The sequence below is a fragment of the Rhinichthys klamathensis genome, unplaced genomic scaffold (assembly GCF_029890125.1).
Source record: "Rhinichthys klamathensis goyatoka isolate OS25496 unplaced genomic scaffold, OSU_Roscu_1.1 h1tg000509l_1, whole genome shotgun sequence".
NCBI classification, from domain to species: domain Eukaryota; kingdom Metazoa; phylum Chordata; class Actinopteri; order Cypriniformes; family Leuciscidae; genus Rhinichthys; species Rhinichthys klamathensis.
Genome location: NW_026606990.1, coordinates 156,740 through 183,626, shown reverse-complemented (window position 1 = coordinate 183,626; position 26,887 = coordinate 156,740). Strand labels below are relative to the sequence as shown.

The window sequence follows — 26,887 nt, the reverse complement described above, 5'->3', positions numbered from 1 at the left end:
GATATTCCACAAACTACTAGATGGTTTTTGACAACTGAACCCGAGGTTCTATAGTGAAGAGGTAACAAGATATATATGAAAGAGAGGGAGAGAGAAACAGAGAGAGCAAGGAGAGAGAGGGGGGGCTGGTGATGACGACGAGGAGGAGGAGAGACACTCCTTTCTTAAACACAGCTGGTAGAGCAAGAGTGACACATTGTGGCCTCCAGATTAGCTGCAGTGCACTGAGATATAATGTGTAAAAGCTACATGAGTGTTGCTTTTGTAGCTTGATATATTAGTGCTATATAGGCTATTAATGCTTTACAGCACCTCTGAAACGAAAAACTTGTCTATTATTTATTTTATAATACGGAGACAAAATTAATTTGTTCTCTTTGAATGTAGACCTCCAACCTCTTCTCTCCCCTATTTTATTGATATAGAAAAGCGCCCAATGCAGTGACAACGGCAGTATGTCTCATATAGACTCATTTGGCGACCAATCACAATTTAATGTCAGGATTGTTACATCTGATTTAACATCTGCTGTGTTCTAGAGCCTAACATAGTCAGGACATTGTGATTAAAAAATATGATTAACTTTGACAAAAGTTTTGCAAGTCATTTGTGAAAAGTTGTCACTTGAGAAAATCCCTGATGCGGTCTCTTGATTTTTTAAGTTTAGCCAGGAAATAAAGTTTACTGTTTACTTTTAAATACTTAAAGTACAATCCATAGGGGAAACTTTCTTCCAAATATGTTTTTGGCTATGTTTTTGACTGTAGTAGGCTACTCAATTTAGTTGAGCAGGGCACAACCTTACGCTTTTTGACTTTCTCAGTTTGTGTAGACTTAGGGTTCAGAGTATTTATTTTTTCCAGCATTAATTTCACACACGTCTATTATGTGGGTTTGTTTAATTAACACACACTGTATACATGTTTCTTGATTTCCCCTGAAAGAATGGAAGTGGAATGTGACAACATGCCCCATAGGTGTAACATGTAACATGATGACAGTTTAAAATGTTATCAGATCTAATTAAAAAATATATGTAACTAAAATATTTTCTCAATAAAATTCAATTATTAAGTTTTTCATAATAAAAATAAAAAATAATTTGAGTTTGACAACAAACACACTGCAAAACAGCTACAGCATAGTTCAAAACATAATAATAATTAATAATTTCTGAACATTGACTCTCAGTCTTTATTCACCTTTTTCTCATGGTTTCTCAATAGAATTCATAAAAGTATATAATATAATAGCATAGTTCTAATAGGGGCACATTCTGCACAAGTGGGATTGTAGCCTATCCCAGCTAGTGTTTTCTGCTGGTTAGCGAAGCATTAAAGAGCTATCTCAACAGTTAAATAACAGATAACAGAGATATATTGGAGATTCAAATAATATCAGATTTGTGTAATTTTAAATAAACACAAAAAACAGAGATGAAAAATTAACATAATTAAGAAATTTACTTTTGCTATTAAATAAATGTTCAGTGATATCTTCCAAATATTTCTGAATTTTGGCACAATTTTTTCTCTATATAGTGTTGATATGGCAACTAATAAACACACTAAGTTTCGTGGAAGTATTTAAAACAAGTGTGTTACAACTAGACCCGCGTTACTCACCCCTACACAAAGACTGTTTTCAAACAACCTTTGCTTACACCCTCTGCCACCTCCTTATGCTCCTCTTGCTACTCACCCAACTCCAATGACAAATAAATACAGCATAATTAATAATATTTGCTAAAATTTCATTACTATAATGAATACAACTGGAAAACTAATTTTCTAAATGTGTATGCATGGCAGAGAAATTAGGACTGATGCCACTGTCTAATTAAACAGCACCTGCTTATGCAGTAAATAAGGTTATTGATTAAAGTTATTGATTTTTGTAACAAGGATATATAATTATTATTATAAAGGTTAGCTCACTGTCAGATTCCAAAAAATAAAATAAGAAAATTGACATTGAGAAATAAGAAATATTCATAAATATGTAAATATGTGTTTGACTTACTAATATCTGTCACCACACATGAAAATATACACTTTAGCTTTAAGTTATTAACTTAACAGGCTATTAACTAACGCAATTCAAATCACATCACTGTGTCATTAAAACTACTGCAGCATGGAGGATGGAGTCTGTCAAACTAGTTGGATGTTCTGTAGATACTGTATTTATTAAAGAACAAAACAACATTTCATGTGAGTCATTCATTGTAATAGTGCAGGGCAAAATCTTTGTTTTTATGGTTCAGTTAAACATTATTTGGACACTGAATATATAAAAAAAATTGTGATTGTAGTTGCAAATAATTACAAAATATCAAAGAAACTTTCTTTTTATATTCAGTGTCTGCATACTTGCACAAGATTTCACAGAATGACATTCACACAATGAAAGTGACCTAACATTTTTCAAAACCACAGCATGTGTGTCGGAGCCTCATCATCATGACTTTAAAATATTTTTAAAAGCTGATTTTTCGAAGTTGTAAATAAAACAAGAACATTTTCAGTCTTTCTGAATTAAAATTTCATGTTTTATTCAATGTGTTGCTTGCCGTGTCTTACTTGTGAAATTGACAAGCAAGTTCTATGTCATCATCATCATCATCATCATCATCATCATCATCAATCTTTATTTACAGACTCTTGGTCCATTCAGAAGGCAGAGACATAACATGCAACAATACATAAATCAGAAACATGTGAAAATTGTTTTAAATGAAATCCCACAGCAAATGCACCGCCTCTCTCCACCTCAATCTCAAACGTTTATTTTCTCTTATGTGCTCCTACTCTGTTACCTCCGTTATACAAACACACACTAGCAATTTTATATTAGTGGAATCATCTCTATAGTTCACACACAAATAATCTTCTCTAATTCCTTTGTTACTCTACATGATTGAACGAAAGAGACAGATAATATAAAAGTGGGGCATGCTATCTATGTGGATCTTCTCACTGAAGCATCCTTGCTAAATATTTCACTGCATGTTTCCTGAAGATGTGTGTGAGCGAGAGAGGGAGAGAGAGATAGAGAGACACAAATAGAGATGGATTTTACGTTCAAATTCTGTGTAATCCAGGGATTAGGTTCTGCTGGCAGACTACTATGTCCTATTTATATTTCCTAAAAACAATTTCAAATATTAATAATCATAATCTCCTGCATTGGTAACACAAATATGAAGGCACATCACAATAGCTGCGGTGAAATAGCAAGTCTTTTTATAGGACAAAATAAACAGTGGAACCTTCCCCTAAATGTTGCAGGATTCTCACAACTAAATTCACTTTTATTAATTATCAAAGCCTGACAATAATAAAAAATAAATGGTGTCCTCAATAAAAAATATAATATTTCTGTTTGTAGTGAAAGCTGCAAATAAAAAAAAAAGTTTAAAAAAAGGTGATATGACCATAATGAATAATTTGCATATGAAATGCCTGTACAATTGCATTAATTTATGAAAGGCGTCATTTTCAGTTGTGCACAAAATTGTTGTCTTAAGGTGAAATAAACTAAGGATTCAGCTACATCTTTTCCAGTTACTGTAATATGAAACATTTTGTATAATTATTGTGGAACTGTGAATGAGGAGGATAATACAAAAAGCTTGATGATGATGATGATGACAACGATTAAACTAAACACAGGAAAGCTTAGAGTACTTATTTCTTACAGTAAATATTCCTAAACACGGTTCAGGAAACACCAAATATAGGTGTACTGGGTTAACAGGTTCAATAACTGCTGTGTAATTTGCACTAGAATGAGCCTGGGATCGATTCTCAACAGTGTTCAATAAAAGAGCATTACAACTGTGACACTTGCACGTGTGGAAACATTAGTGAAATGAAGCACTATTGCTGAAAGTACACAGAAAGTACATAGTATAATAAAGATTTTGGTTTTACTATGGCACATTCATAAGCTAGATGCTATGTGTGTGTGTGTGTGTGTGTGTGCGCGTGTGTGCGCGTGTGTGTGTGTGTGTGTGTGTGTGTGTGTGTGTGTGTGTGTGTGTGTGTGTGTGTGTGTGTGTGTGTGTGTGTGTGTGTGTGTGTGTGTGTGTGTGTGTGTGTGTGTGTGTGTGAATTAGAATTTTCAATCATCGTATATAATTAACTGAAAATTCAAATTCAACATTAAATTAGAACTAATACCAGAACCAGATAATTGTAAACATTAAGATCAGAAATCAATTCAGAATTTAGAATTTTACTAGAATTACAAATAGAACTAAAATGTTTGTGTGTATGACAAAAAGAACATGCCTGAGGATGTGTGTAAGCATTGTGAACACCAGAGGGGGTGGTTGGATAGCATGTGTGATATCATCAAGGGTGGGGCCCTGGCTGTGTGTGTGTGTGAGAGAGAGAGAGAGAGAGAGAGAGAGAGAGCGAGAGATAGAGAGAGAGAGGGTCGTTTATGTCTATGCATGATAAAATGTAATCTGATTAATAAAAAAACAGAGAGAGAACTTGGTGTGTAAACCATCATATTTATCTGACAAAACAGCATTTGTTTTAGAGAAAAAGGCAGGTATGGTTATATAGGCACATACATTATGTATGTATGTGCCTGAGAAAGAGAGCGAGAGGAAAAGGGGGAGGGGTGACGTTGTGAGGCAACAGAAAACCCATTGGCCTGTTGCCACGGAAACAGCATTACAGCAGGAGGGGGCTTTTTCTGAGACCCCTTTCTGCTTTAAGTGAGAGTGAGGCAGACTTTACTAAGGACAATTGATCAAATAAGCCATGAATCATCACTATCTTATGAATATTAATATTAAAAGGGAGCCATTAATATGACAGAATGGATGAGGAAATTATAAGGAGTCTCCCTGCCTTTCTCTCTCTCTCTCTCTCTCTCTCTCTCTCTCTCTCTCTCTCTCTCTCTCTCTCTCTCTCTCTCACACACACACACGTTCTGGAGAGCAGGTCAGCTCATGCAGTGGTGATGTGTTGCTACAGCAGCAGATAGACACAGTCCTGTTGACTTCTGTCACCTCCCCCACAAACACACTTCTGCTGCGAGCCAAGAAACGCTGCAAACACACACTACAGCGCATCACACATTCAGCAGATTACAGCACTGCAACACCTGACGTGCATGTGTTATATAAAAATAAACATCAAACCAGCACCTTATTTGCTCTGAAATTCCAGTAGATGCATAAACTGCAGCATGGAATCAAAATCAACCCAATTTACATCCCTGGTCTTGATGTGAAATTTTTCCTATAAGCAAATGTCCAAAAGCATGTCTGTGTAATCTTTCAGCAAAATGTAATAACTTGTTCTGCCTATGAAGCAACGTTAGTTTTCTAATCCTACATTTGTTTTTGCTGAATATCCTGAAATCACTTGGACGAAAAGATGTGTAAATAAAATGTACTAGCTCTTGTGTAGATGTTTCAACGGAAGAGAACACACATACTTCCATAGTATATACTTGGTTTAGGAGATGCTGCAATGTGATGCTCTCCTCCTGATTAAGAGAGTGACTTTAAGAAGAGTCTAATCTTTCCTAAACATAGTACTGACATAAATACGAATAGACTACAAGGTCTTAGAAAGAGAAAAATGCATCTGAGTCTTAATATCATAGACAAATCCGTTATGAGGAGGGAAAACCCCAGTCCAGGGGTGCGTTTCCTAAAAGCATCGTTAGCCAACTATTGTCGCAAGTTCCGTCGTTATCAGCATAGTTCAACAAGTCGGTGTTTCCGGGAAACATACTTCCAACGAACATTTGCAAAGAGCATTGAAAAGTGAAGTGGTTGGAATTAGGGTTTTAACCAGTGGTTAGAAGCATAGTTTCTTATTTGCATGACATGTGGAGTTAATAAACCCGAGCAAAATACGCAAACTGATTCAGAAACAGTTGTGACTACTTGATTTCTTCAACGATGCAGAGTTAAAAAAGCGAATTAACTTACGTGGTTGTGTGGGAAACACCCTGGCTGTTGACAATCACCCAGACAATCTGGATGAAATTGTGACAAACGCTTAGAAACACATGCAAGCAGCTGTATTTTAGGTTTTATCCATTTTCTAAAATCCATCCCTCCCACAGGGCCACACACATGTTCTGCTTTTTTATTGTCTTTTATCTGTCTACATTTCTTTCTTTCACACTTTCTGATGGGTTTTGATACATTTTTAATCAAAAGAAATTTAATTCTGCCATGTGTTGCAACAAAATAAGCAGATGCCATCACACACACACACACGCACGCACACACACACACACACACACACACACACACACACACACACACACACACGCACACACACGCACACACACACACACTGTGTTTTCATGTTTTATGGGGACTTTACATAGACAATGGTTTTTATCCTCCACAAACTGCATTTTTACATTTTCAAAAAACATCATTTCTGATTTATAAGCTGTTTCCTCATGGGGACTAAAAAAGGATTTCGGAAAATTGCCATCTTTGTGGGAACATTTTTCCATTCCCCATAACGTAGGGTTTACCTGGACTACGCACACACACTACTAAGTCTTGAGAAATATGAATCTGAGAAAAATGTAATCCAACTAGAATTTAAGAATTTATATTTTGTATGTCAAATCTTACTGTAAAATCCAAAAGCATTCTGGGAAAAAAGGGCAGACAGTCAAATAAGATACTTCCCCTTTATATTTTGTAAGTCAAATCTTACTGTACAACAACAGCCTTTCACAGTGAGATAGAAAAAGTGTGCTGAAAGTGTAATCCACAACATGTAGACCAAATTATTAAAACACAACAGTGAAATATCTCAATAGAGAATATCAGTCTCTAAACTGAGAATATACTGTAAATTGACAGAACTGACCAACTCTAATATCTGCTTAAAATATAGGCTACTATTTTAAATTGTGTGTATGTATATACATTTTTTTTATTTACTTTATCACTATATTCACCCAGTGTCACAGTAAAAAGTGCTTTATATTATATATTATATATTTTCACACACAGACAATTTAACAATGTGCTTCAATGTTTGTGAGTCTGGGAACAAACACAAAAAAAGGTTTTTTTTTTTTTTTTTTTTTTTTTTTATGCCATTACGTGCATGAAAGAATAAAATCCTTTTCAATCTCATAAATAAGCTTTTTAAGTAATAAGGCTAAAGCATCTGGTGATGAGAGATTCACTAGCGGCTCACACTAACCAAGAGTTCTGATTGGCTCCTGACACACACTGCAACAGCTCTTTCATTACCTGATTGGATAAGCATACCTCTGTTTTATGCTCCTGGCTATTTGATTGGTCGAGGTGTTGCCGTGCACAGTCAGTAAGTGCAGTGATTGAAGCAGATTTATGTCCATCAGACTCTCAGGAGAATAATCGTCCAATAAGGTCAGAGTATTGATTTACATTTCGCCTGGTTTTGTTCACAGATATATGGACCACACCCTCACAGAAACCATCAATGAGTAGACACACACACACACACACACAAACACAAGTTGCTGTAAATAGGTCATCACCTATTAAACCAAATCAATTCTGATACGCACATATTGAAATAGAAAGATTAATTGCTTATTGACAAACACTGTTAACTGGTGGAAACGTTTTGTATACAAAAGCTATGCATGCACACACACACACACATATATATATATATATATATATTTAAAAAAAACTACACACATAAAACATTACACTGATCTGCCACCAGGTGGAGATTTTCATTTACGAGTCAGTTGTGAAACAAAGAAACCAAGCATCTCATCTCACACACATAGCTCCCTCTCACACTCCATGTCAGAGGAAATGAAAATGCAGCTGGTATGATGTTAAGAGAGGAGAGAATCCACTCAACAGAGGCAGAGAGATCTGATAACACACACACACACACACTCACACACACACACACACACACACAAACAAAAAGAACCACACATCAGAAATCTAGGCTGTTTACATATCTCGACATGTTTTATACGGTATTGCAGTGTTATACCTGTCTATATTCTGTGGTCTATTGTGTGTTGTACTCATTCATTTTCTAATAAAATTACTTTCAGATTTAGGAATGATTTCACGCAATCCATTTGTAATCAATCACACACACACACACACACAAAGAACCAACATATTTACCATCTAGATAAGAACATACGGTAACACTTTACAATAAGGTCTCATTTGTTAACATTAGTTAATGCATTAACTAACAATGCAACAATACATTTGTTACAGAATTTTTAAATCTTTGTTAAATGTTAGTTAATAAAAATACAGTCATTCATTGTTTGTTCATGTTAGTTTACAGTGCATTACCTAATGACAAGAAATAAAACTTTTGATTTTAATAATGTACTAGTAAATGTTGAAATTAACATTAACTAAGATTCATAAATGTGAGTGACTTAGAAGAGTGGAGAAGGGGTGGTGGAGGGATGCTGCAAAACTGTCAACGGAGTGAGGTGAGACTGCTGAATCTATATACACCTCTTATCATTGATTGCTGAGTGCTCTCCACCCGTGTTAATTATCTGAACATGCTCCTCCCGAACTTTGTTAATAAAACATCATTTATGTGTGTGTGTGTGTGTGTGTGTGTGGTCACCAAAGTATAGCGAATAGGCAAATAAGTAAACCAACAAATATGGTAATAATATATTGACCTGCTGTTGCGACACACCTATTTGACCCCATTTTCTCTATAACCCATTAACCTGCAAAAGCAAAACTCACACAGAGAATATAATCCACCCGCTCTGTACAACTCCGACTTACCGTAATTATTCACACACAGAAAATATAATTTATGTATATCCTCTGTGGTGTATGTTTTGTGCGTGACTGTGGATGGACTGTGTGTAAATGCATGTGTACATTTCTGTGCAAAGGTCAATGTGTGTGAGAGAATGGATAGATAGAGCAGTGCTGTAGGGTGTGTGTGCTGGGATACTGCAGAATGACATCAGCAAGAACACATTTCAAGGGGACAAAAACAGAACCCAGTGTTCCAAAAGTTCTATTCTATATTCAACTCTCCCCCACACACACACACACACACAAAGAGAACATCATCTTTCACTCTCCTCATCAAAACTTAATCATTTCACTTGGTCTCATGCATTATCAAGGGCTTCAGATTCTAATTCTTCCAAGGTGTTTTGTAAGAAACTTTTAAAACCACTTTAAATCTAAAATCATGGTCTTACCTTGAGTGTGCTCTGGGAATGCAGCAAATGCAGGGAGAGCATGATAAAAAAAAGAGAAGAGAAAGAAGAGGAGATTAGTCCGTCACTTCTGTTAAAACAATATCTTGCAGTGCACAAATTTTCAAAATCAAAACAGATCTGGTCAGATGCCCAGCTGTGCTGAGACACAGAGTTTCCTTGAAGGAGATCTACAATTGTAAAAAGACAACAATTGTTTAAGGAAATTAAACAATATATAGCTTTACTAAATATGGATTAGAACTACAAGCTCAAACTCTGACATGTAGGACAGCAACCAGTTTGATATGGAAATATTGTGATTTAATCTTTCAGGAGGTCAAAGTCAAACAACATGGCCTCCATCCACTTACCATGGTTTTGCATCAAATATCAGTCTTCTACGTTTTATGTCATTTACACAACAGAGTAAATTCATGGGTCTCTAAAAATGCCTTTGTTACTTTATCTCAGAAGTATAGCAGATACTTTGAGACAAACATATACATTTCAGATGGAAAGACTTCTTCTTAAGAAAGTAAATATTTAATTACAACAGTCGTGAAAAGTTTGCCACCTTAAAGGGATAGTTCACCCAAAAATTAAAATAACCCCATTCATTTAACTCAAGTCCTCCTAGGTGTATATGACATTCTTCTTTCAGACGAATACAATCGGAGTTATATTAAAAAATTGTAGTTTTAGACTTCTAACTCTAGACTGGTGTTTTGTTTTGCTCCGCGTTCCTCAATGCCTCATGCGTCAGGTCAAGGGTCACTCTTTCGCCATAAATCGATGTGTACGGCCGTCTGTCGGAAGCTAGTTATTTTAGTTGATAAAGTTTTAAATATGGATATTTTTCTTACACAAACACTTCGCTTCAGAAGGCCTTTATTAACCCCCCCGGAGCCGTGTGGAGAAGTTTTATGATGGATGGATGCACTTTGATGGACTTCAAAACAAGAACGCCCATTCACTGCCATTATAAAGCATGGGAGAGCCAGGACATTTTTTAATATAACTCTGATTGTATTCGTCCGAAAGAAGAATGTCATATAGGATGGCTTGAGGGTGAGTAAATCATGGGCTGATTTTCATTTTTGGGTGAACTATCCCTTTAAACCCATTGGTGCAATTTTCCAAAACACAGCGCAAAACAGATTACGCATTAATAATCCTTGCCAGTGCCTTCCCCCCAAAAAAGGAGAAAAAGCAAATGCATCATCAGTATTGATGCCTGTGCCTCTCAATCAAAGAATATAAAGATAACGGAACATCCAAGGCCAATGAGAAACATACACACGATTAGCAGCGTGATGAAAGAAAACCGTGAAAACGGTGAAAAAAAACGCAAAAGGAGAAGAGAAATAGAGTGAGCAGGCAACAGTCATAAGGAGGAGAAAAAAAGAACAGTGGCATGAAAGAATTGGGTTAGTGAGGGAGTGAATTAATGTAAGATAAAGGGAAATTAAACAGGGATTACAGTAAAAGTGGAGTGAGAGTGAGAAGAAAAAATAGATAAAAGTGTGTGAGAACCAAATTAGGCTGTGGGAACAGAGTGAGTGAGTGAGTGAGTGAGTGAGTGAGTGAGTGAGTGAGTGAGTGAGTGAGTGAGTGAGTGAGTGAGTGAGTGAGTGAGTGAGTGAGTGAGTGAGTGAGTGAGTGAGTGAGTGAGTGAGTGAGTGAGTGAGTGAGTGAGTGAGTGAGTGAGTGAGTGAGTGAATGAGTGTTAATTGCACAGATTTTAGTGGTTCCTCAAGGACTCTGTACATGTGTGCATGCTGTATGTACTCCTGTACGCGAATGGCAGGTTTTTTGCACGCTGGGTAAAGTTCTCTCCTCGTTCAGACCACTGTAAAGCTGATGACTTCCCTCTGTAATCCCATTAGAAAGCTCGTAGTTGGATTACCGTCTCACTGGTTATGCTGACAGGTCTAATACAAAAGCACGCATCAACACCACAGGGACGACGGCAAGCGTGTTGGACCAGATTAACCGCAAAATATACCTGAGCTACACAATGCGTGCTCCAGACACAGCCAAAAAGACTCTCTTCAAAGTGGTTATGAAAATATCGACACTCACCACATGTGACAGAGTGATTGTGAAGGTCACAGCTAACTTGCATCTTCCCTGATGACAGATCAAGCACTCTAAACACGATTTGTCAGTGTTCATTATTAAACTGACAGAACGAATGAAACGCTTTTCTGTCTTCTTGATGATGCTTAAAATAGCACTGCTACAGTGTATAATGCAGTTCACAATTGTTTAACAGAAAGCACAAATAAACTATAATCAGTGTGAGACATTTTTAGACCAGAAATATTTGGTAACGCCTCATTTTACAGTCCTGTTACCCATGTTCTTACTATGTACTTATTTTAGTAACTATAATTACTGGGTAATAACTAGGTACTAACCCTGAACCCAGGGGCGCCGCTAAGGGGGGAAAAGTTGGGACGATTCTAAGGGCCCACACACTTTTAGGGGCCCCATAAATCGATTTTATTAATTGAACGGGTGCAGCAGTACCTATTTTTTCATGGGGCCCAAAATCCCTGGCTGCACCCCTGAACCTACCCCTATCCCATGTACTTACCTTATATTAGCCAGTACTGTAAGTGCACTGTAAGTACACGTAAGTACTGTACTGTAAAAGGAAGCGTTACCAAATATTTTACACATTTACAGACCCAACAGATTTATAATAATTAAAAATGCCCTGAAAATGTAATATAAAAAAAAAATCATTTTTTACAGATCCCCCCTTGCACTCAAGATTGATCATAGAGAAAATAATATTTCATCACATCCTGCTGAATCCACAGGAAGGACAATGACCGCACTGTCAACCTCAGCTAAGCCCACATTTACAGCCAACGCTCTGATTAACTTTAGTAAAGGTCACTGACCATCAAACTCACTGGCAATGTCAATGCAATTATCAAACACATACACATAATAAGCCATTATAGGATTATCATCTGTATGTATATGATAATTATTAGGGAATATAGAGAGAGAAGTATGAGATGTCATTTAGGACAAAATGTTGCACAAATATTAATATTGTTTAAATAACTTAACCACTCTAAACAACTCTTCCGGGAAAGATAAACATTCAATTAAACATTCTATGACCAAATAATTGGTGCATACAGAATTTGACGGATGTGCGGTTGTGTGTGTGTGTGTGTGTGTGTGTGTGTGTGTGTGTGTGTGTGTACAGGTGTGTGTGTACAGGTGTGTGTGTACAGGTGTGTGTGTACAGGTGTGTGTGTGTTTGTGTACAGGTGTGTGCGTGTGTGTGTGTGTGTGTTTCAGGTAAACCCTACGTTATGAGGACAAAATGTCAAAGATTGCAATGTCCGAAATCCTTGTGGTGGATATTTAGTTGGTCCCCATGAGGAAAGCTTCTTATAAATCAGGCTAAATTATGTTTTTTGAAAATGTAAAAATGCAGAAAGTTTTCTGCGATGGGTAGGTTTAGGGGTAGGGTTAGTGTAAGGGGTAACACACACATAATAGGCTAGTTTAGATCACCACAATGAACATTGCAATGAGAACAATAGCTTTGTAATGTGTTCATTAGGACATGTTAAGACTTGATTGGATTGAAAACTGAAAAGTTTTACAAATGTGCAATCCCGTAAAAAATGGTGTAATGAGGTATGACGCATGGAACGAGCTGTTTTTGTTGTTATTGTTGTTATTACAGTGTCATAAATGACTGTTGTGATGACTGTTGCATTTTAAAATTCTCCTTCCACTAATGGTCTGTGAAGTGGTGCATGACAACATTGTTGCACAAGTCCTTGCTTTAGGCTCTCATGCATCTTAACAGTGGGAGACTCTGTATGCGTACAGTCTATACAAGTCAAAAGATCAAATCTGATTTGAAGCTTATGACTCAAACAAACACATTACCGATCACTTTATTAGGCGTTCATGTAAAAACTATGTTCAGATTTCAAAAGGCGTCTATGTAAACAGCCGAAATGAGAATGAAATTAGATTTGAACTGATTCACAGTAAAAAAAGAAATGAACAGCAGATAGAGATAAATTAAAAATGGAATGAAGCAAAGTAAAAAAGGATGAAGATAATGGACAAATGCAAATCTGACACTGATTCAGAACCTAAGCTAATCTGAATGTCTTTCACGGCTGACACACACAGCTCTCTTTCAGAGGGAGCAGCTGCAGAAGGATGTGGCTGGAATCACTATCAGGTCTAATGAACACACACACACACACACACACACGTGTCTAGAGAGCAGCAGACACACAGAAAAACCATGCTAATGTAATTCCATGCACCTGCATGTCAGCCACCATCATTTTCAAAACTAGAAACAACCAGGAAATATGGAGCTATAATGATGAAAAGTATAATGTATAACCAGGCCAATTCAGACAAAACCACAGCTCTGCAGAATTAAAACAGTATAATTCACAAAGCTGTGCATGTTATCCATTTAGTGTTCATTTATCAAACCTTTTGGCTAATTCTGATGATAGCTTCAGTGACCAGTAAGCTGTGTTTAACCCAGTTTACCACGTTTAAAATTCATACAGTAGAATCCCAAATAATTCACACTAATTAAGTGCAAAAATCACAAAACCAGTCATTAAATTCTATCAGGACTGCATATAGTCTGCATATAAGACAGCATTTTAAAACTTAAACAAATAATGTATATATTTTTGAACTATTAACCAAAACTAAAAAATATTAAATGTAGAAATAGTCAGCCAATAAACATACTAAAAAGACATAGGCTATAGCTGCATCATAAATAAATTATACAATCAGATTTGTGGATATGTATTCTGCCTCTTATTTATAGAATATCTATTACATGCAAAACAAACAGAACAATTATACTAAATTAGGAATTCTACTAAATAAATAAAGAGATGCACCATGCAGCTTGCAAGGTTATCCAAACAAACCCTCCAAACCCTAAAAAAAGGATGGAGAGAGAGAAAAAGAGAGAGAATTCAGCCATATTTAAGCTGCAGTCAGTGAACAGACTAAATTATTCACATCGTGCTGGCCTACATCTTCCAGGCAAATGTCTCTCTGTGTGTGTGTTTGTGTGTGTGTGTGTTCATGTGTGAGGGATGCAAGGATGCTGTTCGGACTCAAACACGCTCTCAAATTCACAGCGACATTAAAAGCTTCTGTGGACTCTGATGTGACAATCCCCAAAAGAACAAGTCTCGCTAGAAAAGTCGCTCTGCTAGAAAATTAAAATAACAGAAACACTGGCTGGCTAAACTACAGAGCAGATTGTCAGATTTATCTGTATTGTAAACCCGTTTTGGGGAAAAACACGAATCACCAAGGCCGTGCATAAAACATTGCATAGATTTCACCCTGTAATCATGCCTTCACACAAGATTTGGCATATTTCAAATCAACAAAGGTTTTCAGATTTATAAAATGGTAACACTTTACAAATAAGGTTTCATTATAATGTTAACAAATAAGACCATATTGTAAAGCGTTATACATACCAGAGCCTGTGCATACATGCATGTGTCCTCCAAAAAATAACCAAACATTATGAAATGAAACATACGCTGCCGTAATCATTCTGTTCAGTGTGTCACTTAGCCACTGGAATCCTAAAAATCCACTAATAAAAGCTATGCATGTTTTTTTTATACACATTTCTTTTTTTAGATAAATCCCAATTATTTCAATGCCCAATTTGTACACAATGTGAGATGAACACAATGATCTATGTGTGCATGTGACATGGATGAGACACCGCCCTGATGTCTCTGCTGCTAAAATCACTCTCTCTCACACAGGCCTGTTTTTGAAGTGTAAGTGTGAGTCACTGTCCAAATGTCTTTGCCACTCATAAAGCACACTATCATACAGTACATACATTAGTATACCCAGATGACCACACAAACAGCACTGTGAAGATCAGTACTGGCTGCCATTTTTTTCTTTCAGCTGCATGCAGCATCTAAGTATATAACACTGGACAAGCACCACATGAGAGTAAAATGGCTTTGGCGAGTAAATTATTCCTGGACAGTTAGCTTGTTATTTTATTGGGATAATATTAACCACTCTCGCTGTTAGAAATGAAAGTCTTCCAACTCCGAAGTGCCTTTTCTCTCCGTCCTTTTATTAAGTTGTGCATGAACCATACAAAGTTAAAAGTGACCAGCGCTGGGAAGCCAGAAAAATAGCTCAGCTCCCAATACGTGGCATGCAAAATATATATGAAATAACAAAGGGAGTTATCTGGATTTAACCAATAGAAACATACATGACTTCATAGCATATCATATATACGTTATATAACAATAAACCCATATATAGTCAACATCCGTCTAAATTTCCAGGAAGGCCCTCAATGTATTTCAATGTAGAGGAGAAAGAAAGGGGAGAGGGGGCCTTATAACAGATGTTTGGCTTACATACATATGAAAGGAATGTGTCGACAGAGCATTTTACTCTGGACAGTGCTGAAATATGAAGAATACATTTCTTACACTCGCTTTCTCCACCTTCTTTCCGTTTTGTTTTTAGGTTCCTTTGTTTTTTAAGAATCCACAGTACGCATCTAAATAGGTGTTAGCACTCATGCATGCACATACATGTTCACAAGCAGACAAATCACATGAAGCATGCAGTGAATCAATGTTGTTTCTTGGGGTATTTGCTCCAAAGCCCCTCATTCAGGGCAACATTCAAGGTTAGCTTAAAATAAATAAATAAATAATGGCGGGATCCTGTTTGAATGGAAGTGAATGTGGGAGATGGTTCAATATTCTGAATAAAATGCTTTTGTGCGGAAACAGCTTGTCTCATAATAAATTGACTGCCTGTTCGCTAATCTTCAACATGTTTGGCGTCGCATTTTCAGTGAACGATATTTGGTGTTTCTTATAGAAAAATAGACAATGAAACAGACTGTGAGGTTGCCATCTCCTCCTTTAAATAAAAGAAACTCTTATTGTTCTATGAATACTTTCAAAATGGCTGCTGTCTCTGCAGCACACACACACATATATGAACCTGCTCTTAGTCTTAACACACACACACACACACACGTGGAGATGAGTCACTGTTCTTCCTCCATGCTTTTACGTCAAGCCTTTCTCTCACTATCGTGCTGAAAAGATCAAAATGCATCACTGAGCTTAAAAAGATAACATTAAAATGTATTTTCTGGTTGCCAAAAATAAAATAAAAAATACTGCTGAACATTTGCAACATTGCATCTCAAACAATAATGAACTACTAAATGCCATACTCTTAGAGGAAAATATTCTATATAGAATCGTAAAGGGTTCTGTTCGGCACTTCACATACACTCTACACAATGCTGGGTTGTTTTAACCCAAATTTGGGTCAAATATGGACAAACCCAAATGTTGGGTTAAAAATGTAATTTAAAATTTTAACCCAACTTCAACTTTCACTTTCAACTGTAAATTTTTTAATTACATTTTTTAACTCAACATTTGGGTTTGTCCATATTTGACCCAAATTTTAGAGTGTAGAACCTTTCCCAGCATGGGGTCATTTTATGGAATTAGTATTTTTTAATTTTTTTTTTATTTGAATTAAACAGCGTATAAACATACTTGTTTTTTACATACTTGTAAAAAAAAAACATTAAACATGAAAGTATTATGCAGTCATTTAAGACATTTCTTCTTATATAGAATCTTTTTGGCATTAAGAGTTCTTTCAAATTGAGTCTTCAGGAGAAGCTAGAAGTCTAACAAAATGCTGACTTGCAAAATATATATATATATATATTATTTCTCACGTGACTAAATATTACCCAGAATGCACAGCAGTGCAGAGGCCACAAGGGAGATATGACCTAACAGCTAAGGGCTCCAGAGACCATCTATAAATACGCCTAGAAACATGGATACCATGAGAGACAGCTGTTCCCTGCAGCGTGGTTTTACCCCAGTTTCATTTTAAGTTAAACATTATAATACACACACTGCAAAAAAATCATTTTTGTTTTCTTAGTACTTTTATAATACATAGTATTTTTATTTTCCATTACAATATATATATAAAAAAAAGTTAAATCAAGATTTTAAGATTTTAGTTTATCAATGTTTTTTAATTAATTTATCAAAAAGTGAGATTATGCCTAATGTTAAAAAGATGTAAAAAAATCTGCCCATGGGGCAACAAAAAACAATCTTGTTTTCCCATTGAATTAAGTTTAAATTTACACCACTGATGGATTTTTTTTCTTGTTTTAAACATTCACTTCATTCTGATCATTTTTTTTTTAGAAAACCAGATTTAGTATCTTAAGTCAAGTCAAGTCACCTTTATTTATATAGCGCTTTTTACAATACAGATTGTATCAAAGCAGCTTCACAGTGATAACATGAAAATAATACAAGAAGTTTGTTTCTAGAAGAAAATTGCGTCATCGTCCACCTGAAGTAAGGCAGATCAATAATAATGTTGAATATTAAATGTCCCCAACTAAGCAAGCCAAAAGCCAAGGCGACAGTGGCAAGGAACCCAAACTCCATCATCGACAGAATGGAGAAAAAGACCTTGGGAGAAACCAGGCTCAGTCGGGGTCCAGTTCTCCTCTGGTCAACGAGTGAACAGTGTATGATTATGATACAGGCAACATTACAGGTCAGAAGTCAGATTGGATCAGAACATTCACAATATTTATCCAGTTCAATCTGGTTGGAGGTCAGAGTCATCACGTCGGTATGGAGACGAGTTTGTTGAGGCATGTTTATAATGCCTCAACAAATGCCAAAATGCTTAAGGCATTTTGTTTCTCAAGTATATGTTTTTTTGGGGGGTTTTTTGCAGGGTGAAAAAAAAAATCCTGGAATACTGTCTGGATATTGTCTGGAATATAAGATAAATACCTTCTAAAAATAGTGCTCATATCCCTGACTCCACCCACATCCCACACACAGCTTTACTTTCAGCCTAAGAAATTCCTTGTGGGCTTTATAGCGCTCCAGCAATCACAAACAGTAGCTTTGAAACTGTGTCAGAATCATCTATGTTACAATCATCAGGCTATGTTTGGAATAGCATGCTATACTCTTTCTGCAGTATATTTAGACCTATACTGTAAACAGGATGCAACTTTGATTAAGCTATCTCTATATGCATTCAATATCTGGATGACCTACAACATTTTTCATAATGTGTATAAAATGAGAGCACACTGCACACAATTTTTTTTTAATCCCACAATACAATGTACTTAGCGAATAGACCAGAAGTGATATCAGCTGCAATGTTTTTTTTTTTGTGACTGCAAAAATAAGTCACCATGAAATCAAAATTTACTATTTTAATTTTGCCACATTTATTATATAATGATTTATCCGTGCACATCATATTGATATATTTTGTTTTATTCATGTGCCTCATAATCTTTAACCAAAATAACTTCCCCTCCCTCTTGCAGCAACAGCTCTTCTCTGATGATGTGTTTACTGGCGCGAGGGCGGGGCAATCTGTCACTCACATGAGATCCACCAATAGCAAACCACAACCATCCAATCAATTCCCCACGGACAAAATCAAGCCCCGCCCTACATTTGTTCTTGTAGAAGCATTTTCACTCTTATATACACCAAAATAGGTAAGAAAAGAGTATTGCAACTTTTCGTTACATGCTGACTTCCACATCTCTATTTGATCACACTCTGAAAACATACTAAGACATCATATATATATATATATATATATATATATATATATATATATATATATATATCTTTATTCAAATGCAAAACAACTTTTTTCTCATATAATAACTGGGCATCACTCTCAGACTTAAACATGCAATTTGATGAGATCTTGTGACAATGTAACATAAAAAGCATCTGACAAACACTCTTGCAGAAAAAAACAATAGTATACTGAAGAATATACTATATAACGTATGCAAATAAATGAACAAAGACATACATTATAGACCAAAGCATCCAATAATAATATTCACAGTAACACCATTAAACTGAACACTTCTAAAGCTGACATGACGGTTTCTATGACCATTAGGAGAGAGAGTTTAGAAGATTAGCACAGACTTAAAGTCAAAGATTATATAAAAGAGAGAGAGAGAGAGAGAGAGAGAGAGAGAGAGAGAGAGAGAGAGAGAGAGAGAGAGAGAGAGAGAGAGAGAGAGAGAGAGAGAGAGAGAGAGAGAGAGAGAGAGAGAGAGAGAGACTTGAGGCCAGCTCCATACTGAGATATAGAGGACAGAGCTACTTATAACCACATGAACCAAAAGCAGAACTGATGTGACCCACTAAAGTACTGAACCACTGCAGAATGGACCTGACCTTCTCTCACACACGTGCATTCACAGAACTGCCGGCCTGCACATCATGTTATGCCTTTGTTGCCACAGTTGTGCTTTTTCTGCTCAGGCTTTGTACATAGTACATTTCCTGCTCTACTAACCAGTACGTTGCAGTTGCCTCAAAGCTAATCTGTTTTCACCCGGGGATGTGTTAAAAACCACAAGTACAAGTCTCATTCTCTGCTATCTTGTATTTGTAGTGTCTACAGCCAACAAATACTATTTCCAGAATGTAAACAACTTTTGATTTGTGATGCTTTCTTCAGTCAGAGCTATAACAACACACGTCAGTGCACAGACCTGACCTGCCACTACACATATTAAAATTACCCCGCATCCAGTTCTGCCACTGAGAGTAAAATGCCATCTCAAACCTGGTTGAGCTGTCATAATTAATATGGTTCTGAGGTAATAATCATTCTACATAAAAAAAAATATATATATACGTGCACCTAACACAATGAACAAATGCTGGTTCATTTCTAAAGAAATTTAATCCTGAAAATCAATTCCAAAACAGCTATATATATATACATATATATATAGTCAAAGCAACATGCATCAATGTAAGCATATACCATATCCTTTTGCATTAATGAATTGTTCACAATACGACTGTCACGTGTGGTTGCAGGAAGGCAGACGAAGATGAGGATGAATTTCCAACACGAAGGTTTAATGGTAATGATATAAAGGATAGCAGGACAGGCGGCAACACACACACACGCGCACACGCATGCACACGCGCACACACACACACACACACACACACACACACACACACACACACACACACGTAGATCAGACAAAGATTGACTGATAATGAAGATGAAGATGACACGCGACATGTGATGACTGGCAGACAAGTCCAATTGAAACAAACTAAACAAAACTCAACTGTGGCAACGACCAGGAATATGCATTACTGTAATAAGAAAATAACACAGAGCAGAGCAGAACGCATGACACCAAATTCATAGATCCAAATAAAACCACACCAAATAGAATGTGCATCAATCAGACAAATAAACAAACTATAAAACTGTTCACTTTAAATACAAGTGTAAAGTCTCAAATATCTGTAAAAGATGTTTCCAAAGCAACTAGGATCAGTAAACAAAGACAGTGTTCTATCTCTGCTGTTACCATAGCAACTGGGGTGGGTAAAAGATGAGAATTGTATGACAAAGATTATTTTAGAAAATCAACATGTTTATTAAATGTAATATTGTTTCACAGTTCTATTGTACAGCTTGGATGCCAAACCTTTGAAAAATCAGCATTTATTTTAAATCTGAATGTTTGAAAAACAGAGATCGACTGAATAGACTTACACTGTTATAAAATCCAAGGTTTTTATTCAGACACTGAACAAAGAATTTTCTAAAAGTGGATGCTGCAGGAAACTAATGAGCTGCTGAGCAGTACCCTTGCTGGATTGGTATATGATCAGTGAGTGTGTGTGTGTGTTTCGCTGGACCACACTCAATATTCTGCTGATCTCTGCAATACCCGCCTGGACCCGCAGTTCAGTGTTCTCTAAACAGCAGGACTGTGGATTTCATCATCCACACAGAAAGCAACTAAAAACCTCGCTCATCCCAACATTCTATTTAAAAAGCAAATTTAGACAAATTGCTATATACTGTATTATAATTGCATTTAATCATTTACCAAATGTCTTCTCCAAAGCGACAAGACATTTCAAATAAAAATCATCTGGATGGATGGATGGATGGATGGATGGATGGATGGATGGATGGATGGATGGATGGATGGATGGATGGATGGATGGATGGATGGATGGATGGATGGATGGATGGATGGATGGATGGATGGATGGATGGATGGATGGATGGATGGATGGATGGATGGATGGATGGATGGACGGACTACAACTTCAGATGCAAGAAATAAGGTGAAATATAAACGGAGATGAGAGATGAAAGCACTGTGGGTGGAGAAGCGTGTGTGTGTGTTCAGTAACGTGGAATAAGGCCAATCCTGTCTGCCTGATGGACTAAAATATGCTTGAGTAACAGCCTGAGGTGCTCTGCACATAAACACACACACACAAAAAAATCGAGTCATCTGAATGCTACCATCATAAGAGCAACCTCATTAATATGATGTTTATTTACACAGAAACAGGCAGAGTACTGACAATCCGATAAACCCCAGACAAGCACGACAGCACAACCCACACCGAGAGAACACGCAACCGAGACTGCCTCCCACAATCGCACACATGACTCTGTGTGTCCTCTTCACAGGGGCTGAATCTGTTGACACCATCTGCTGACTATATTACAGCGTCAACTTCTCCATCTAAATCAATTTCATCTAAATCCAATTCTCTTAAAACTCAGCAAGCTGACCAACAAATGTATGCCATGTTTATCTCTCTCTGTCTCCATTTTTCTTTTCATAGTTCCCAATGCAGTTTATTCTACTTCCCTTTTCTCAGGGTAATGGGTGTATTGCTATGAATACCAGAAAGAGAATGAATGGGAAACAGAATGTTCAGTGTGATAGAATGTTAATGACTACATTTGTCATCACATCTGCAAGCATGTGATTGTGAAGATAAACAAAAGTAACAAATGCAGCTGAAGCCAGGAACAATTATGTGTGTGTGTGTGTGTGTATGTGTATATATATATATATATATATTAGTGCTGCACGATTAATCATATCGCAATCGTAATCGCGATGTCAAGCGATTATATGACGCAAAATACTGTGATTTTATATGAAAGAAACAAATTAGGGCTGTTAACGCAGCATCTGTTATTTTTTGTCATCCTTTGGCTAGTGTTACATGATCCCGCTCTTATTCATGCGAATGCTTAAACCATTCAGCTAGACAAGTCACAAGTAAAAAGACAGCGCGCTGCCTGTTAATGTCCTGACTGAAAGACGCGCGCCGCCAGTATCATGCGCATGCACAGACCGCGCGCCAGAATACAGTTCTCTTTCCGCTTGAAGTGAACGAACAATAACATACACAATTATACCAAAATATCATTTGTCGAGTGTCTTCATAACATAATAGCAGTCTTTTTAAATAGGATTTTAGTCCACATAATTTATGCAGCGCAGACTGTTTGATAACTTTATTCAATTTCTGTATATGTCCTATGTTAGACAGGAAGATCAGAAGATAAATTAATTTTTATCCAGACATCAATGGCTTATTGATCATTAGGTGTCATCAGTAATTTAGTTGTTGTAGTTATAGTTTGAGTTGAGAAATAAACATTTCAGAATTATCACTAATCTGTGTGTGCATTATGCTTTAGAACCAAGCAAGTTGACTCATGAAACCATTTGTTTATTATATCGCAATCGCATATCGCAATATTGACCTTAATAATCGCAATATGACATGTTCCCTAAATTGTGCAGCCCTAATATATATATATATATATATATATATATATATATTAGGCCTGTAGCGGCGCGTCGATGACGTTGACGCTTCGACGTCAAAAATTCGTCGACGTCATATTTTTTTGTCGACGCTTCTTTATTTATTTATGTATTTATTTTTTTGCACCGTTCCCGGCGGTACAGCTCGCCACACACACGTGGGAGACCGAAACATTGCAGAATCGAGGACGAAACAGCAACCTCTTCACAGAATTCACAACAAAGCCATGCAAAAGTCCCAACAAAAGAAAAAGTCCTAAAAACCCCCAGCTCGCACTAAATCATCGAAGGTATGGGAATACTTCAAATTTAGTCCCAAACGTAAAGGTGTCGTTATTTGCGCTCTTTGTCAAATGGAGTTGACATCCCAAGTCTCCCGCATAGTGATAGCGGCTCCCTGATGACCGCAAATTAGTTTAAATCTCCCGGAATCTAGAGCTCGCGAGCTCCAAACCGTGTAGCGCGCGCAGCGAGGGAGAGAGGAGAGACCTTGCGCGTGTGTGTGCAAATGTGCGTGTGTGCCTTATGAAGCGCATGTAAACCCCACCCCCGTCAACAAAACCGAAAAATCAATCCGGATGTTTTTTATGAGCACTGAAAACATTAAAATGAGCACCACAACCAAGTGTGATAGGGCTCATTTGAGTAGCCTACCAAACATTTTACAGTGTAGATACTCTGTAAGAACCAGATCAAAATTGTTGTGCATTGAATGTGCACTCCTGCAATTTCCATGTTACAAAAAAGAATCGTTCAATTAGTCGTTAGATTAGTCGACTAATCGATAAAATAATCGACAGACTAATCGTTTAATTAATAATCGTTTACCCCAGCCCTAATATATATATATATATATATATATATATATATACAGATCAGACATAAATAAATGCATACATGTGTTCAATCCTAGGGTTCTAAAACTCTCATAATTTTATATTAGAGATTGGAATCTCTTTCTATGACAAGAAAAACTGCTGCAGATGTTTATTTTGCATGGATCAGACTGTGTATAACAGGGTGATGAGAGGACAGTAAGGTGGCCTAACACAAAGTAAAGAAACATAAAAGCCATCACGGATCACAATTTTTGAGATCATCTCAATTTTACCTCTCCAGAATCTCTCCTCCTGCGATCTGGTATCACTAGAGTATTCATATTACTGCCTGGCGCTATTGTGGAGCCGATACTCATTCTGGGTCCAACTAACATGTACCGTTTGTCTCCAGATCTGTACCGGATGCTGTGACACAGAGTCCCGTCGTGATTTGTCTCTTGTAAATACTTGGACGAATAGTCTGTAGATTTAGAGCACTGCATCACAATCAACACGATGATGCTGATGACAAAAAGCACTGAAACCGAGCCCAAAGTGATGATCAGATAAAATGTCACGTCGTTTTCCTCTTCGTCTTTTACTGCGTTTTTAACATCAGAAGCTGCAAAAGCCTCTTTGGGCTCCACAACTTTGACAATCACAGTCGCTGTTGCTGTGTATGAAACGTTCCCATTGTCTTTGACCAGTATGACCAGTTTATGCTGGGCCTCGTCTGTTTCTGTGAATGAGCGAAGGGTTCTTATCTGTCCTGTATAGCGGTCAAAACTAAAGAGACTGTGGTCACTAACTTCCTGCAGTGAAAACAATAACCAGCCGTTGTATCCTATATCTGCGTCATAGGCTCTGACTTTAGACACCAAATGACCAGGGGTCACATTCCGGGGAATCTCTTCCACACCCTCAGCAGAACCGTTAGCGCTGACTGGATATAAGATCACGGGAACGTTGTCGTTCCGATCCAGAATAAACACGTTCACTGTCACGTTACTGCTCAGAGACGGACTTCCAGAGTCTGTGGCGAGAACATGGAACTGGAAAGTTTTAACAGTTTCAAAATCAAAACTTTTTAGTGCATAAATCTCTCCATTTTCAGAGTTAATATTAATGAAAGATGCATATTTGTTTTCATCTCCAGAGTCTCTCCATATGTTGTAGTTCACAACAGCATTTTCATCCACATCCCGATCAGAAGCAGACACAGAAAACAAAGATTTCCCTGGAGTATTGTTTTCCATTACATAAAAAGCATAGGGCGAAAGAGAAAATACTGGACTGTTGTCATTTACATCTGATACCTGCACAGTTATAGTTTTAACCGAAGACAGAGCTGGCTGCCCAGCATCTATGGCTACTAATGTGATGTCATAGTGAGGTACAGTTTCTCTATCAAGAGATGAGGCTGTTACCAGTGCGTAAATGTTACCTTGGGATGATGGCGTTAGCCTGAAAGGTATGTCTTCCGTAATATAGCACAACACCTTCCCATTTACACCAGAGTCCAAATCACTGACGCTGATCAAAGCCACAGAAGTTCCAATTTTAGAGTCTTCACGCACTGCGCTTGAAAACGATGTCACTTCTATCTCAGGCACATTGTCATTCACATCAATAATTTTTAATGTAATACTCTTATCTGATGTGAGAGGAACAGGTCCTTTGTCTGATGCTTGAATATCTATTTCAAAGTTATTAATCTCTTCGAAATCTATCAAACCAATCACAATCATTTCCCCAGTACTGGAGTTTAAATCAAAAAGTTTTATTATCCTATTGTCTATATCTTTTCCAAACGAATAAAACACTTCACCATTTGGACCATCATCCATGTCAGTGGCATTAACCTGTATTACAGTTGTGCCTACAGGGACATTTTCTTTAAGCGTTACAGAGTAAACTTCCTGTGTGAAAACCGGCAGATTGTCATTAACATCCAAAACGTCAACTATTATGTCCAATGTTCCAGACTTTGGGGGTCGCCCTCCATCAAGAGCAGTAAGATGCAGCTTGTGTCTCCGACTGGTTTCTCTATCCAAAGGCTTTTGAAGAATTAAAAAGGCCATTTTTAGATCTTCTCCGCGATCTTTAACCTCTATGAGGAAATGATCATTATGACTGAGTTTATATTGTTGAACAGAGTTGATGCCGCCATCGGGATCCCGCGCCGCCTGTAACTGATACCGAGCTCCAGGAAGGGCAGATTCCGATATTTCCAAGCGTTTTTCTTTCTCCGGGAATGTCGGGGCATGATCATTGACGTCCACGATTTCAATCGACACGTAGTGAATCTCTAACGGGTTTTCCAGCGCAATTTTTAGGTTGATGATGCACGAGCTGATTCTCTCGCAAACCACCTCGCGATCTATTTTTCCATTTACGCTTAAAATCCCGTCATTCTGATTCAGCGTGAACAGCGAGTCGCCTGAGGTTGAAACGATTCGAAATCCTCTCTCCTTTAACGTTCTGGGATCGAGACCCAAATCCTTCGCAAGGTTTCCTATCACAGTACCATCTTTTTGCTCCTCGGAAAGAGAATATAGTACTTGTGCGCAGATTCCTCTCCAAAACAGCATTCCCAATGCCATGCATGTAAGACTGAGGCGCCATGACAAACTTTGTTGCATTTTGCAGGAAATTAAAACGGCGTTTAAAGGTGTTCCAGTCACATACAATTTGGACCCGAAACAAAGATAAGCACTGACCATAAAACTCCTGTTGTATGTTAGAGAATCCTTTACTATATCAAGCTGGACACATGCCAACCCTCCCGATTTTTCCGGGAAATTCCCGAATTTCAAAGCCCCTCCCGAAAATCTCCCGGACCGACCTTTCTCCCGAATTTCTCCCGGACAACAATATTGCTACACCATCCGTCACTGGGCGCCGTTTCAGACCGAACAAAAATAAAAGTTACACCTCGAAGTCAAGGGCGGCAATCAGAACAGAAAAAGAAGGGGAAAAGGAAGAAAGAAGAGACCATGGCGAATGAAAATAGAAAATATGCCTGCAAATTCCTAACTGAATGGAAAAAAGAATTCAC

General features: G+C 37.3%; 1 protein-coding gene across 3 annotated transcripts in view; it reads right to left on the bottom strand.

The window, feature by feature from the left end:
* The window catches only part of LOC130072825 (protocadherin alpha-C2-like), a 121,801-nt gene extending 95,346 nt beyond the window's left edge, over positions 1–26,455 (bottom strand). For 2 of the 3 annotated variants that reach the window (XM_056238105.1, XM_056238107.1), the window contains exons 1-2: positions 24,123–26,455; positions 9,220–9,231 (exon numbers count right to left, since the gene is read on the bottom strand). In XM_056238105.1, coding sequence (XP_056094080.1) covers positions 9,220–9,231; positions 24,123–26,432 — 2,322 coding nt within the window. In that variant the 5' untranslated portion in view covers positions 26,433–26,455. The remainder of the gene's footprint in view (positions 1–9,219; positions 9,232–24,122) is intronic. The other variant, XM_056238108.1, reaches the window with a different exon arrangement.
* Positions 26,456–26,887: the final 432 nt, after the last annotated feature.